The following is a 17,794-nucleotide window of genomic DNA, read 5'->3' on the forward strand; positions in this document are numbered from 1 at the left end:
CTGTATATTCTGGCTTCTTCTCAACAAACTTGTTTTGATGACGGGAGTAACTGCACTAAACATACGCTGTTTGAAATCACTCCGCCCAGCAAGTACTGTATATCTGGAATGTAGTTCCGGCTGTGCATTTGGCTTCAAAACAACTCTGTCTCGTAATATTACATTATTATTTCATAGCGTGGGGAATGTGTAAGTTACAAGTTGTCCACAAGAGCGTTTTGGAGTCATTTGATGGTGTATTTGATTAGTTTTGAGGGAGAGAGGGCTGTACCGTTCACCTCCATTTTGTGTTCCGAACAGCAGGCAGCTCTGCCCCACCGATCTCAGAACAACAGGCACTGATAATTAAAGGTAATGTACCTACTCATATGACTATTGGGATTACAGCAATAGGCGAATTTGCCAAAATGTCGAACTATCCCTTTAACAGGTGAGGCTTGAATTAGCGTCAGTTGGAGCCAGCTGATTTCACTTGATGGAACGGGCTGGCGCTAGATTGGGAGTTGGCATTTAGTCAAACTTCAAGATTACACCTTAGTCTAGATATTCTTAGCTACGTTGATGGAATACCCCCCTGGGGTACCTTGCATGTCGTTTATGGATGTGGAAAGTCCATGACCAAATGTCAATATGTGACAAGATCAGAGGGAGAATGTGTTGTATTATCAGGCCAAAGAGTATGTAAACTTTGGTTGAAAGTGGGCACACACAATTGTGTGATAATAATCATCACCTGACCACTATCCTTAAATAAAAGAATAGTTTTCTGCATGATCAGTCATATTTCCTAATAAATATATAATTTTCTGCCAGGGGTATATAAATTTATGAGCACAACTGCATGTATGAGGCTAAGCTTTTTGTTGTTGTTGTTGTTTTTGTTTGTCTGTTTTTGTTTGTGTGTTTTGTTTCTTCATTCAATAATGCATGTTATGAAGTCTTGCAATTTTGAAAATTATTTATTAGCCAAAACCTTTTAAGATCAGTCAACTTTGATCCAAAGCACAGGCATATTAAAATATGTTTTGTTTTGGGTTTTTTTGCTGAAAAACAACTTACTATATGCCTCGACCTGACAGTAATATTTTTTATAAAAGCAAAAAAAAACCATTTCATTAAGAAATCAGACGCACAGTTAATACTGATGTATTATTTTCAACTAGATGGAAATCAGAAAGCAAATTCTCGAGCATAGTTCAGTTATATGTCCTGGTATAAAATTTTGCTCTTGTTGTGTCAAACAGTCCAATCAGCTGCATCAAGAGATTTCCAAAAGAAAGGTGTCTCAGTTTGGTAAAAGACTTCCACAAAGTTTGGTCTCAAGTATCCTTTCTCATGACTCTCACGATTTCCAGTCAAGTAAGGAGCAAATACGAAAATTTTGGATTTACCTATCACTTGAGTCTCTATCAGCTGCTAAGCAGGAGCAAATAGTAGAGATGTTGTAGGAAAAATTGTTGTTGAGGGTGCTGAACTCGAAACAGGTCAGGATAACAAAGGCCAAAATACACCTATAAATATGTTAAATCATGTGTTTTTATTCTTTCTTCCTTAACCACTTCCTCATGCTGCAATTCAAAATAGCTAGTAGTGAAAATATCCCTTCAGACTAACACACTGACCACTTCACATAGCATCAAATCAAATCAAGTCCGTCTTTAGTGCCCAGTAAATGTACAGTTGTAAGAAAACAATACTAAAGAAATACATTACTTCGCATACATGAGGCAAGCAGAGTGTGTGTGAGAACTTACTATGTGCAGCATTAGATAGTCCCCCAGACCAGGTGCACTATCAATCCTGACCAGAATGCCATCTTTCAGAGAGGTACTGAAGCCAACAGTCAGCCTGTCCGTCCTGGTGCTCGGCCTCTCATTGGCTGGCCACTTGAATGTAATGAGGCCTCCTCCTTTGCCAAAGATGTATGTTGTCCCAGCTGAACAGAAAATAAGAATAAATGAATAATAAGCTGAACTCAAACAAGAACCACATCCATCCATCCATCCATCCATCCATCTTCTAACCACTTCAAATCTGCTGTCTAAATATATACTGAGTGTCCAGAATACACTGAATATTAGTAGGCTTATGCAAGGAAAGTTGATGATATCATGTAGTGGAAAGGTGCTGTGACAGTTAAGTAAGATAATATAAGAATAGCAGGCAGGGGCGGCTGGCCAATAGAGGGCGATAGGGTGCCGCCCCTCCTTGAGCCACGAAAGGAAGATGATGATAATAAATGTATGATTATCATCATCATTATACACACAATATATTAATTATTCTGATAATTTTCACTTGAAACAGCTCGTCTGCATGTGAAATCGCGTTCCGACCCTTTGGGGCGTTATCACTCTGCCTGGAAATCGCCCCGATCACTCTCATAGACTTTCATGTAAAAGGCTTTTTTTCCAAATGCAGGCACTCAAATGCAATCTCTATGGGTTCCGGGAGGGCTCACCCCAATGTGTTTTTGTCATACGTAAACCACCAAGTATCATTCATGCGCTCCTCGGATGGTCCGATTTCCCATGTCGTTCTTCGGTAGCCTACTTCATTGTGTGTCCATGAGCGTTTAAGTTGTAATGTGGAGACAACATGGACATTACAAAGAAGATGTATTGTATTTTATCACTCAAAATGTTTAAAAAACAAGTCGTCAACTGTTTCCACTGAAATATTGCTTTACGGTCGGAAACTCATTTTTCCGATTATTCCGACATCACATGAGGCAGTGCCACTGCGTAGCAATCACATTCAAGATCAACATGGCTAACATTTCCAGCTGATCCAAGAGGCTTTTTAACCCTATAGATTAAAAAGGAATGACGCATAGTGCGTCCAAATTCAAACCTGTTCTCTATAGATTTTCTGCGCGACCGTGCGTCATAGCGAGAAGCCACACATATCACGTGAAACAGCGGGACCGCAGCTTTCCAACAAGACCAAGCACTTGTCGGTAGTCCAATGTTTTCACAGCGAAAAAAATGATAAAGTTACACTAAATTTATGTATAACAGAGCCTTCATACAGCTTTGCACACACATTACTCTTGGATGGATTACTCGCGAATGCAGGGTCGCACAGAAATGTCACACATATCACATGAAAGCACAGGACCAGAGCTGTCCAGTGATACCACACATATCATTGTGCTGTCATCCCATCACGCTGTAAATATAGATCAATTGTCTACAAAATAAAAACCTGACGAATTTCTTTACAATCCATTATACAGATCTTGTTATCAGTCACTTCATATAGTGAGAAATATCGTATCTTACCACGTCTTAGGCTTGCGTGTGTTTCTCCCTGTCTATCCACGTTTGTAGTCCGGCTTTCAAGATGCAAATATCTCCATATTGTCCAGTTGACACTCTGATAGTGTCTGATGGTCTATGATAAGACCAACACACTTCACCTTTACAAACTGTAGCCTAATTATGCATGCGTGACAGGGCAGTAGTCACCATATACATTATTGACACGTGTCTGGCAATCATGTCCGCCTGGCACAAACCACATGTTTTGGACAGCTGTGAAGTGACAGAATGTCCCACCATCATGGTTCTTATATTATCAGATTCCAGAGAGTCTCCCCTCTTCATAAATGGCAGAATATGTCAACTTCCAACTTGCTATGGTGAGATACATGTACAAATGTAAGAATTTAGTAACACAGATTTGTGTTTTTCATTGATATAAAAATTTATATAAAATATAGGCACATAGAAGGACATGGAATGATGGCAAATCTGGTTAGCCCAGATTGTCCTGAAAAACAAAACAAAACAAAACAAGATATAGCATGTGTATGTAGCCTTTATAATGACTGTGATATGAGCCTAGGGCCCATAGGGTTAAGTTGTAGGGTACATTTATTTCTTTAATCAGAACACAAAATGAATTTCCACTTAGCTATAATAAAATGTTTTCTGATTAAGACTGACAATGACTCAGTGAATACCTTACTCAATTTTATTTGATTAATGGTAAAACAGGTCTCTGTTCACATTCAAAGGTATTTGTGTGGGCAAACTGATGAAAATTAGTCTGTTGATGACCACAGTGGATTGTTCAGTCATTGTAGAGCCAAATTAATTCAAATATACCCACTGAACGGGTCACCTCAGCCATCATCACAACAATTGCCCCCCTTGAGAAATTTGGCAGGAGCCGCCACTGATAGCAGGTATCACTGCACTACAGAGATATGAAATATTGTAATAATACTAACAACTAGAAAAGTGCACTTGGTAGAGTGCAGATCTCCACAAGGTGGCCAAGTGGCTTCCCGAGCTGATCATCACCTCTCCAAGCAATTCTTGTAATTCTGGCAGACATAGAGCAGCATGTTTCAGAGGTGTCCCAGAAGTGTCTCAGAAGATAGTAAAAACAAATTTGCCTTCTCTACTATCGATAGAGCCATAGTGCATTGTACAGAGCACATCAAGTACTAACTTAATGAGAAAGAACTTCACAAGTTAGCAACACCAGCGACCATAGTCAAATGTATCCCTGGGGCAGAACAGGCGACACTGAATCAAATATAAAACTGCTTGCTGAGGGTAAGCATAGATTTAGTTAGATTATTATTCATGTCAGCAGTAATAACGCCTGATTACGCCAGTCAGAGGTCAATAAAATTACTAAAAAATGTCAGACTCCATAATTTTCTCTGGGCACCTCCCAAACCAGACCAGTGATGACATGTATAGCCGCATATTATCATTGAACCACTGGCTTAAGGTGGTGTAATAACTGGCAGACTTTCTGGGGAAAACCTTGTCTGATTAAGGGAGACAACATTCATTTCACTTTGGATGGAGCTGCTCTCATCTGTGACTGAATTTAAAACCCTGACAACCCAGAGATGACACCAGGAAGCAGAGTCTGACATGAGTCTTACATACTTACCTGAGCTTCCTCTAGAGCAGTTACCCACCCATATTGCCATAAAATCTGTGTCTGTGAGTTGACCACGAAAATTATTTAAACCTAAAAGAAACAAAAGAGTTTTACATAAAAACCCAATAAGTACAATCAAACAGGATGAATAAATGTGGACTTTTAAACATCCCATCTCGTCATCTAAAGCAGTGCTGATAAATGATTTAATATCAGATAATAATTAGAGGTGGGGGAAATAGTTGATTCTTAGATGCATCATGATGCGGACATGGACAATCGGGCATCGTATCAAAAATGTCCATAATCAGTTGTCTAAATGTTTCATAATAACGTGATGTTGACAAACAAAAGAAGTGGAACTCAACCGCAAAGGCAGTGCAGCACCTGCACAGTCTTCAGCACGGACATGCGAGTTAAAGGGATAGTGCACCCAAAAATGAAAATTCAGCCATTATCTACTCACTCATATGCCGACGGAGGCTCAGGTGAAGTTTTAGAGTCCTCACTTCCCTTGCGGAGATCGGCGGGGGGAGCGGCTAGCACACCTAATGGCTGACGGCGCCCCAGACTAACGTCCAAGAACACAAAATTGAAACCACAAAATATCTCCAACATGCTCATCCGTAGTGATCCAAGTGTCCTGAAGCCCCGAAATAAAAAATTGTATGGAAAAATGTCATTTGAACTCTGTTTTTAGCCTCACTGTAGCCTGTAGCTCTGACTGCTTCTCTGTGCTCCGCGCTCACGTGTGCGCGCTCAGGGTAATCGGTGATGCACGGTCTCTGATGAGCAGCAGTCTCGTCAGTACTGATGTCCAGATTCTCAAGTGCAGGCATCGCCAATTCCCAGTCTGAGCAGCAAAGACTTTCCTCATCCGTTGGCATTGCTTTGCATTTGAAACAACTACACCACCAGGTTTCCAGTGCTCAACTCCGGTATTCTGCGGCTGGCTGAGACTCATGAGCTGCAGCGGCTGCTTCGTCCAGTAGCCTGAGTTCCGCGTCCGTATACTTGGACTCAAACAAATATGGCTCAACAAAGAAATGCTGTTCCTCCTCAATTTCAAAGTCTTCAGACATGTTGGGCTGTCCTTTGCTAAAAGACCGTAGTGCAAATTATCTTTTAGCTACTGTGGTTACTGTTGTCTCTTTCTGCGGTGCATGTGGCACGTGATGTAAACACGGGTAAGCAAAGCTCATGCTTTCGCTGGTCTCGCGCAAGCGCGCACACGTGAGCACAGAGCACAGAGAAGCAGTCAGAGCTACAGGCTACAATAAGGCTAAAAACAGAGTTCATATGACGTTTTTCGAAACAACATTTTATGTCGGGGCTTCAGGATTTCTGCGAGAAAAACACTTGAGCGTGATCTGTAAGGGTTTATTATGTCCTCTTGGCAAGCCCTCCCTACAATGCTGCTGCATATTAATGTCATCAGCAGGAGGCAGTGTGGTGCGGTGCTTCCCCCACTGATACGCTTTTTCAACGGTCTCTCTGTCCTTCCTCATTCATGGAGCGAAGCTGCAAAGACCTGAACTACCTGTTGCCTGTGTCATCTTTTCTCCGGTTTCCAACAGGTCTGTGAAGTCTTTAAACTTGCATAACTGCATACACACGTTGTCAAACATGTAAAATGAGTGTTAGATTGGTTGTGAGGGTAGTCAGTGCATTTATATGGGTTTTCTGACCAGTAGGGGGAAAAGTCTCTTTCTTTGTTTTCTTACTGTGACCTAAGATGGTGCCAGTGTTCTGTCGATTTCCCCTACCTGTCGAGAAGTGCTGCTTTGTGGTTCTGTGCATGCGCAGAGCCAATTTTCCAAGTTTTGTTTCCACGCCCATACATTTTTGCTACTTGTCAGTCCACGCTGTTGTTAATGGTGAGTAACATCCTCAAAATTCATTTTCTTTGCGCTTTTGGCCTATTTAAGAAGTTAAGTTAGCATGCAATATGCTGCCATTAATCCTACAGTGGCAGTGAGGTAATTAGTAGTCTTACATGAATGCATTGATTAGTGGGAGCATTATTTGATGCCAAGTATTTCATCCATCAAAATACACTACCCATGAAATATTAATTTCATTACACTTTTTGTACATTAGACAAATGAGAAAAGAAAACACTTATTTTATGCCTTTTTTGCATATACAGATAGAAAACCATAAAGTAGCATTTTTTGATAAAGTAGCGTGAATCGATAGACAGACCTATCGGTTTATGCAGCAGTAGCAATTTTCGACAAAGCAGCAGAAATCGTCAGAATACCGGCCGTAAACTTTTAATTGAGATGAATGTAATACCTAAATGTGGTCTTGTTTTTGGCTCCAGCACATTTCATTTTTGGAAAAAATAATATTTTATTGATGTAAGAGCTTGTTTTAAATAACTATAGTGCATTTTGATGCATTCGTAAATATGTTTCACACCCTAAAAGTTTAATTTGCAAGTCTTCAGCTCATATATTTCTTCTAAACTGACATGCCATTGTCATTACAAGCAACTTTCTTTTAAAGTTTTATTTTACACTGAATATCAGAGTAAATGAGGGAACATATAAGGACCTGCAAAGTCTACATTTCTTTATAGTGTTTTCCTGTAGTACTATGGACTAAATGTAAATACAGCTCAATTTTTAGACCGAATGAGGACACATTAATAGACTAATACACTGGTTGGACTCCATTATATTTATTGTGAAGAGAGAATGTGTGTTTTATATGAAAGTAAAAGGGAAAAAAGAACCATAATCAGCTTATGTAATTTATTTTATATCTGATATTTTGAATTGTGCAAGGAAAACATTTTTGCATGTGTGCAAATAAAATGCACGGAGTGAAGCCGCAATGAACTGAACTACCTGTTGCCTGTGTCTTCTTTTCTCCTGTTTCCAACAGGAATCTTATCTGTATATAGGTTCTCTGTCTGAGACCTGTAACAGATTTGTGGGGGCTTGTCCGGGATTGGCGACACCTGTGGGTGGAGAACGTCATCGATCCAGTGATCCCTGAACCCGTGGACCTGTGTGCATATGTCGTCAGAGCGAGGGGCTGCGAGAATCCAGGGTGTCTGACTGCTGCCAGAGCGAGGGATTTTTAGGGCTATGGGCATCTAATGAGTGTTCACAATGGCAGACAGTGAGAGGAAGAAGTTGGTTTGGGCTATCAAGAAGGGACTATTTTGTCTTCCTACAGATGAGTTGTCCCAGCTTGCTACCAACATACCACAGACACCTGACCAAGACTCAGCTAAGCTTAAAAAAATGATGAAGAGGGTTATATCGATTATGTGTGCTCATACATGGACAGTACAGTTTTGCTGGAATCAGAAGATGAGGCAATGTTGCAGCTACTTGTTTTAAGAGATACAATGGCGTAAGAAACTTCGGAGTAATATTTGATCAAGATTTGTCTTTTAACTCCCATTTTTTTCATCTGCGTAATATTGCAAAAATTAGGCCTATTCGGTCCCAAAAAGGGTGCCGTAGCATTGTTCCGACCTCTCGTTAGTCCAACGTCCCGTTGTTCCGAAATGTGATTATACTAGGATATACTGTATTTGTGTACCATAGAGGATCAGCAACGCAACAAAAGTAGGCTACTGGTTGAATAGACTCACAAGTCAGTCTTTAGACACTTTGTGTAACTAAAGACTGATGTCTTTCTCCCTGATTTTGTGTTTAGATGGGCGGATACAATTTCAGAGTTTAAAAAAACTCCCTACGTTGCAGGACCAATAGTAAATCCGCAGGGCGGTCCTTCGGTGGCTCGCTGAACTCTTGTGCTCGTAAACATAGTCCAACTAGAAACACGCATAGCGGTACAAAATGGCTCAAGTCGCTGTAAGTCCTTCATTTCCACAATCTTGTGGACTGAGCACCGGCTCTGGGTCAGCTGGGAAAGGCTTGAGGCGAAGCAGGCTCACGGCTTATGTGTTTGCCACTTTCTTTTTCATTTTAACCCACACCATGGTCTTTTCCTAACCCTAACCAAGTGGTTTTTGTGCCTAAACCTAACCAGACCTTAACCACAGGGCATCATGATGATTTCGGAACAACGGGACTTCGGAACAATGGGTTTGATATGGTCGGAACAATGGGCTGTCGGACCAATGGGCAGACCCCCAAAAAGATGCAGAAAATTTGGTCCACGCTTTTGTTATCTCTCGGCTGGATTACGGTAATTCCCTATTATTGGGTAGATCTAACAAGTCTTTGAAAACTCAGAATGCAATCAATCCAGAATGCAGCGGCACGTGTACTGACAGGAACTAAGAAACAAGATCACATTTCTCTTGTTTTAGCTCCTCTGCAGCGGCTCCCTGTAAAATCCAGAATTGAATTTAAATTCCTACTCCTAACTTGTCAGCCTCCATCATGTCTTAGAGAGCTCATAGTGCCCTATTATCCCACCAGAACACTGCGCTCTGAGAGTGCAGGGTTACTCTTGGTTCCTAAAGTCTCCAAAAGTAAAACAGGAGCCAGAGCCTTCGGTTGTCAGGCCCCTCTTCTGTGGAATCATCTTCCTGTTTTGTTCCAGGAGGCAGACACTATCTCCGTATTTAAGACTACACTTAAGACTTTCGTTTTTGATTTAAATTTTTTTCAATTTTATTTATAAAGCCCAATATCACAAATTACAATTTGCCTCACAGGGCTTTACAACATACGACATCCCTCTGTCCTTTGGACCCTCACAGCAGATAAGGAAAAACTCCCCCCAAAAAAACCCTTTAACGGGGAAAAAAACGGTAGAAACCTCAGGAAGAGCAACTGAGGAGGGATCCCTCTTCCAGGATGGACAGATGTGCAATGGATGTCGTACAGAACAGATCAACATGATAAATTAACAGTAATCCGTATGACACAATGAGACAGAAAGAGAGACGAGAGAGAGAGAGAGACAGAGACAGATGCAGGACAGACAGTGATGACAGTAGCTTACAACAGCAATAATGAAAGTAATAATATTATAATTAACATTACAGGCTATTCTAGTACAATATGTTGAAAGTATTAATATCTGATGTGACAATAATCATATGTGTATAATAACAGTAGAAGTATGACTAGGGATGGGTATCGTTAAGTTTTTATCGGTACTACTACTCTTATCGATACTGCTTATCAATCTGGTATTTTAACGGTACTCTTATCGATACTTTTTGAGGAAGAAAAAAACAAATTAAGAACATAAATTGCTTTATTTTCTCAGTTTTTTAACAAAACATTTTACTTTTTACAACTTGAAATGTAAAATACATAAAATAATAGTGTTGTCATGGTACCAAAATTGGGACCCACGGTACGATACCAGTGAAAGTATCACGGTTCTGAGTAGTATCACAATACCACAGCAAAAATTAGGTAGATGTGCCTTTTGTCATTTATAAAAAGATAAATCACTTTTCTATAATACATCAATGATATTTCAATGGAATAAATTACTTATTGACTTATTCATACTTCAAAAACAGCATCAATAAGTGATTAACATAGGGGGGATCAAAATAAAATAAATAAATAAAATAAAAATCAACCAGCCACCCTCCTCCCCTGACAAGTAAAGAACAGTCCCTAAAGTGCGCTGAGGTTTGTGGACCGTTACCTGCCACAAAGAGTAATGTGAACGGCTCGTTTCCCCTCTGACACATCACATACCCGTGTGCTGCCACGGCTCGGCTGTTCAGCTACTTCTGAACAGTCATGTCACCAACAAAGAGGAAAATATTGGACCTGGAGCCAGGCTTCTCCGTCGCCGGTAAGCCATTATCTTGTGCCGGAAACCCTATTTAGGGTCGCAAAATAGCTAATGGTTATTAACTCCACGTGTTGGCTGCTAGCACAGTGTTACAAACCTGGACTGGACGTAGATGAACTAGCTGTGCTAGGGCACTCAAACACTGTACATCTTCCTGTCTGAATATGATGCACTTTTGCAAGGTGTTTTGACAAATTACTAGTGTTGCCGCCCTTACACGCAAAACATTTGTCACACTTGTGACAACGTGCTGTGTCTGCATCAACTCTTGTAATGTAAAGCCACACTTTTGACCGTTTGGCTCTCTCCGCCATCGTTATCTATCTAAAGGTAGGCTACGAGCTTGAGTTGGTGTATGCGCTGTCTTGTCACTGGAACAACAGCCCCGCCCCCCTGCTCTCCACTCACACACAGCAGGCAGCCAGGGTGAGCGACACAGAACGCTCGTCTTCAGGGAGAATAGCGAAAATTATGATACAATGACGGATAATTGACGGAGTTGGTGAGATAAATGTGCAAGATAATGTTTATCTTGTTAAAAAAAAAAAAAAAAAAACGCGACTGCTCCAGTACCGATAGCAGAGTCGTTAAGGTCAGAGCTTATCAATACTGCGGTATTGAAAAATGTAGTCCCGGGGCTCGTTCAATACCGGAGTTCGGTACCCATCCCTAAGTATGACTAATAATAACAGCAACAGCAGGAGGCATCTGGCAGGACCACGGCAGCAGCACAACCACACATGTCACACTATCCAGGCACCACTGCAATATAAGTTAACCTGCGAGACAGTGGAGCACAAAGGCTCTGGAGAAGAAGCTGAGTTAGTGACATGCAGTATGGCTGAGTTAGCAAGATGCAGTAACAGGACATGAATGTTAGCAAAGGAGAGAGAGAGAAGGAGAGAAGGTGCTTGGTGTATTATAGGAGGTTCCCTGGCAGACTAGGTCTATGTCAGCCTAACTAGGGGCTGGTCCAGAGAGAGAGAGAGAGAGAGAGAAAGAGAGAGAGAGAGAGAGAGAGAGAGAGAGAGAGAGAGAGAGAGAGAGGCTCAATTCCAATCTGATCCCTTACAGACTCACTGACTTAGAGGTGCGTTTATGTGAAGTGCGTGAATGTGTGAGGGCTGTCCCATTGTCAAATCGTCAAGTCAGTGAGTCAGTGAGTGAGCCCTTTATGCCCCCTTACTGTAGGTCCGCATCGATGCGGACTTACGGTAAGGAAATTACCCACAGTTCATAGCGTTGTGACATCAAATACAGGGGTTGTGTTATAAAAAAACCCGAAAACACGGTTGGCAGATATGCAAATGGTAACGTTGTGGAAGGAGAGCGAAAAAAAACAGATAGATAAACAATGAAACATTACATTAACAAGGATTTAAGATGGTACATAAACACACGAGGTCAGAGGAATACCAGTGGTTATATTCCACACACAAAGAATATATATCTATATCTATATATATATATATAGATAGATAGATAGATAGATTTAGATATCTATCTATATAGATATATATTCTTTGTGTGTGGAATATATGCTGACAATAACCGATAATGATTGCGGAGGCCCCTCTTACACATTTTGCGACTGTCTGCCCAGACTAAACGAGATTCTTCCAGTTTGGTTTATTGGCAATTCCTTTCAAATTTTCGTGATATTTGTTTTAATTTACGGGGTTTCAGAGTTATACCAAGGAGCGAACTTTCTTTGCTTTGTTAACGTTCTTTTAAGAGGTGCTACGGAGTTGAGTGTTGTTCGCAGTGAGCCTGCGGCGCTATCGACAAGATGATCAATTCAGGAGAGTTTAAAGTCAATACGTGAAACCTCTGTTACTGAAGGACATGGTATTAAATTTAACGACGGAGGAATCATTTCCTTAAATTTTGTAACAGCAGTATCTGATAAACATCTAGTATAGTAACTGTTTCTGAGTGGCGTGTAATCGAGAAAAAAAAAATCAAAAGTAATCAAATAATGATCCGATAGCGAGGGATTCTGAGGATTCAATTCAATTCAATTCCATATGTCAGAACTAGATCGAGGGTATGGTTAAAACAGTGAGTGGGTTTATGTACACCCTGACTGAAGCCATTGGAGACTAACAATGAGATAAACGCGGTAGCCAGGGAGTCATTATCAACGTCAACATGAATGTTAAAATCGCCTACAATAATAATTTTATCTGATTTAAGAACTAAACTGGATAAAAACTCTGAGAATTCAGATACAAATTCAGAATACGGGCCAGGAGCACGGTACACTATAACAAATAAAAGTGGCTGCGAAGTTTTCCAGGTCGGATGTAAAATATGATTGATTGATTGATATGATTATCTGATATTAATTCGTTTACTAACACTGCTTTAGACGATAGAGACCTGATATTTAACAGTCCGCATTTAATTTTCCTGTTTTGTCTTTCTGTCACAGAAGAGGTTTTAATTTTTATGAGGTTGTTATGCACAACTCCTCTTTGTTTCATTTTAGATTTAGATAATTTAGGTGGTCGGGGGACAGACACCGTTTGTATAAAACTATGGGTGGGTAACTGCACTAGAAACTCAGAGAAGCGTGTAGGACTGCAACTCTGAGTCCTGGTCTCAACTCTGGGTTGTCAGGGTTTTGAATTACTAATAAACTTGGCCAGGTTCCTAGATATGAGAGCAGCTCCATCCAAAGTGGGATGAATGCCATCTCTCCTAATAAGACCAAGATTTCCCCAGAAAGTTTGACAATGATTAACAAAACCCACATTGTTTAGGCTTATAGGCTTAAGGCTTATAGTTAGGGCTGGCTCAGGCTTGGCTCAGGCTTGTTTTGGACCAGCCCCTAGTTAGGCTGACATAGACCTAGTCTGCCAGGGAACCTCCTATAATACACCAAGCACCTTCTCTCCTTCTCTTTCTCTCCTTTGCTAACATTCATGTCCTGTTACTGCATCTTGCTAACTCGGCTCTACTGCATGTCACTAACTCTGCTTCTTCTCCGGAGCCTTTGTGCTCCACTGTCTGTCAGGTTACCTCATATAACAGCTGTGCCTAGATTGTGTGACATGGTTGTGCTGCTGCCGTGGTCCTGCCTGAGGCCTCCTACTGCTGCTGTTATTATTAGTCATACGTCATACTATTATTATACACATATGATTATTGTCACTTACATATACTATCATATATTAATATATACGTACAACATATTGTATGACAATAGCTGTTATTATTATTATAATATTATTACTTAAATTAATGTTATTGTAGCTATTGTCATTACTGTCTGTCCTGCATCTCTCTCTCTCTCTGGGGAGTTTTTCCTTATCCGCTCTGAGGATCCAAAGGAAAGAGGGATGTCGTAGGCTGTAAAGCCCTCTGAGGGCTAAAATTGATTGACTGATTGATTCACACACACACACACACACACACACACAGTTGAACCGTGGTGTGGCTCAGAGGTAGAACGGGTCGTCCACCAATCGAAAAATCCGCAGTTAGATCCCCAGCTCCTCCAGCCTACATGTCGAAGTATCTTCGAGCAGGATACTGAATCCCAAATTACTCCTGATGGCTGTTGCATCGTGTTTAAAAAAAAAACAATAAGGCCTTGGCCACCGGTGTATGAATGTTACTCGTACTGTAAAAAGCACTTTGAGTGGTCAGATTACCAGGGGTGGAAGTAACGAATTACAAATACTCACGTTACTGTAATTAAGTAGATTTTTTTGGGTACTTGTACTTTTATGAGTAGTTTTTTCAAGTGTGTAATTTAACTCCTACTTGGGTACAATTTACACCATGTAATCTACTTTGCTACTTTTAAAATCATAAGTCGCTACTGAGTACTGCCACAATTTGAATTAATATTCAAACCTTTCATCTGCATCTTTGTAGCCAATAAGGCTGTCCGATCGCGACCGCGCCAATTAATCTATGACGTAAGGAAAGGACAACTCCGCTGCAGCAGGCACAGGTGTCTGGCGGTAACATACCTACACAGCGGAGTAGAGACTAATTTATGGACTGAAGATTTCGAGACAAAGAAGCCAAGGGTGAGTGTCCATGCGCTCCGCGCAAATCCCGTGAGCTCCGCGCCGCAACATAACAGCTTACCGGCTAGTCCGACTCCAGGTCCAGTAATTTCCTCTTCGTTGGCGTCATGACTGCCCAGTAGTACCTGGACAACCGAGGCACACAGGCACACAGGTATGTGGCGTGTCAGAGGAGAAACGAGCCGTTCACATTTCTCTCTCTGTGTCAGTAACAGTCCACAAACCTCACCTTACTTTAGGGACTGTTCTTTACTTATGAAGAGACTGTCAGAGGAGGAGGGTGGCTGGTTTATTTTTATTTTTTTTATTTATTTTATTTTGATCCCCCGCTATGTTAATCACTTATTGATGCTGTTTTTAAAGTATGAATAAGTCAATAAGTAATTTATTCCACTGAAATATCATTGATGTATTATAGAAAAGTGATTTATCTTTTTATAAATGACAAAAGGCACATCTGCCTCATTTTTGCTGTGGTATCGTGATACTCCTCAGAACAGTGATACTTTCACTGGTATCGTACAGTGGGTCCCAATTTTGGTACCGTGACAACACTAGATGTCACAACCATTCCATTCGGGGTCGCGCAGTGAGGCGGCTCGGGTGCCGCTTAAAAAAGTGGGGGAACACTGCTCTCTCAGAGGCCCAAAGTGTTCCCCTACTTCTAATTTTAAAAATTAAGCACTGGTTATTAGTTTGGCTAAGATAAGTCTGCAAAGATATTGTCACTGCCATTGGTTTGCCTGATATTAAAATAAGACGGAGCTAGCTAAAGTGTGCGTGTGTGCATGCATAATTGAGCTACAATTCTTAGAAATGTTTTAGCTTAATATTTGGACAACCACCGTCATTACAATAAATTAAATCTGTAGTCATTTAATACTCACAGGCCTACATTCAGCAGGCCTATATTTTGTGCTAGAGTGACGCTATGTCATATGAAACATTAACCATGAAAATTAACCATGTCATGTTAGCTTGTCGGTAAGGGGGGTAAATAGTGCTCCAAATTTAGGCTAATGTTTAGCATGGAAAACAGGGCACAAGCAAGGGGTCCCTTGTTCTCTTACTTCAAGATACCTGAATGAAAATGTTTTCGTATGATAAACGTTACCCCTTTACAGACACATCCACTTCACTCTAATCCCTTGCAGTTTTGTGCAAAACCCACGCGGTTATTTTGCGTGCGGTATTTATGTAATTTCGCCTATTCTATTTTATTATTCCTGCATATTGGGGTCCTTAAACAGTATTACAGTTGGATAATTTGGGGCTGACTGGAAAGCTGTGACTCTTGTGGAGTCAGTGAGCCCCTTGTATTCATGTGTGTGCCATGTGTTTACACTCTTGCCTCATAATAGGCATATCATTGCAGTAATTTCAGTGTATAAGGTGAGCTGTTTTTTATATGTTATACAGGTGAATCAAATCGAATGCCTGCTATTGACGATGCAATAAAACATCCATCAGTTAAAAGTAATTAATTCTCTGAGTAGTTTTTGAGAGGAGTACTTTGTACTTTTACTTAAGTATTTTTTAAACACCAGTACTTTTACTTGTAATTGAGTACAAACTTTTACTTGTAATTGAGTACAATTTAAGCAATGTAACAGTACTTGTACTTGAGTACAAATTTTCCGTACTCTTTCCACCTTACCACCTGCAGATTACTAGAAAGGCGCTATACAAGTGCAGGTCCATTTACCATTACATGAAAGTCAGCGAGCGAACAACATAATCCGTTGTTGTTTAACACAACTATAGCATGCATGCTAGCTCAGCTAATATAGGAGGACGGAGTACAAGAGGAATGACTGATACTGACTGATCTCTGTGTTCTTTTTTTTTTTTTTTTTTTTTTAACTTTGTTCAGTATTGTGATGTCAGGAATATGATTTACTGACATTTCAGATTTGTTTCCAGTGAAATATTATTGAGATTTTATAGTAAATTGGCTGTTGTAAACGTTAATGCTGTGCTAAAAAAATGTAAATTTTTTATTCTAAATCAATTATAATACTGTCATGATTGTTTCTTTCTTAAAATAATCTAGATTTTTTGAAAGCAAGTATTTAGTAAAACATAGTAAAAAAAACCTGATATGAGTATTGATCCAGAACTGAACCAATATTGAGTATCAATGAAAGTAGTAGTATCAATAACCTCCTCACGCCTCATTTGCAACTTATTTATTGTGGTTATAGAGAAGGCTGCTGTTGGATATAGTTGAACCATGTATAGCTGAATATATCCCAAAGTCATCAGATTAATTAAAGCAGCTGTGCGGAACTTTTTACCATTAATAAAACTGCCCCTAGTTCGTATCACCCTCCCCTTGAAGATCCGCATATTTATTTGAACCCAACAGCGACAAAAAAGCCTTTCTCTATATGGCTATTTAGCGTAGCCGCGCTCGGGTCGAACACACAGCGGAAATCAGCAAACCAGAATATGGTACCTGAGGCGGAAGTGATTCTGCTCGCCCGCAGTGGCCTGCAGCGATTAAACCACAGAAGAAGAAGGAGCCGTGTTTACAGTGTTCTTCGAGTAAGCAGTACGCAACAAGCATTGCTGAACACATAACACCTAACAGTTTTACCAGAGATGTATCTATGAGGACTTGATTGTACTTTTGATGTCATGGCGGATAACGAAGGAGCATCATGTAAAATTATCTGTGACTCTGACAATGAACACGAATATACAGCAGGCAGTTGTCCTCAGTTTATAAGAAATTCAGAGCTACACCAGAACATTTATGAACAGGTCTTACTTTACTACTAATTTGTGTGTAACGTTAGCATGTTAGCATGTTTCCACTAATTACTTGGACTGACCTAACATTAGTAGCGTTAGCTTTGCAAGTGAAGGCTGCAGGTAACAGCTTTGCTGTGTTAGGATTATGTTATGTCTTCACTGTGTATCTTCACATAAAAGAATACTCCGACGATTTGGGAGGTATGCCCTTTCTCTATGATTTTCATATTGAGACAACATGATCAATATCTTTTTTGTGTCTGTACGTCCAGTGGCTGGGTCTCAGCGGTTAGCATGGCGCTTATAGGGGGTCAGTACGTCCTGCGCTGTCC

The 17,794-nt window shown here is 40.4% G+C and overlaps 1 protein-coding gene across 1 annotated transcript in view; it reads right to left on the bottom strand.

The window, feature by feature from the left end:
* Window positions 1–17,794, bottom strand: part of nrxn3a (neurexin 3a) — a 634,542-nt gene that overhangs the window by 138,046 nt on the left and 478,702 nt on the right. The window contains 1 exon segment of the mRNA XM_050061947.1: window positions 1,755–1,936. Within this exon segment, the coding sequence (XP_049917904.1) occupies window positions 1,755–1,936 (182 nt within the window).

The sequence above is a fragment of the Epinephelus moara genome, chromosome 14, assembly GCF_006386435.1.
Source record: "Epinephelus moara isolate mb chromosome 14, YSFRI_EMoa_1.0, whole genome shotgun sequence".
NCBI lineage: Eukaryota > Metazoa > Chordata > Actinopteri > Perciformes > Serranidae > Epinephelus > Epinephelus moara.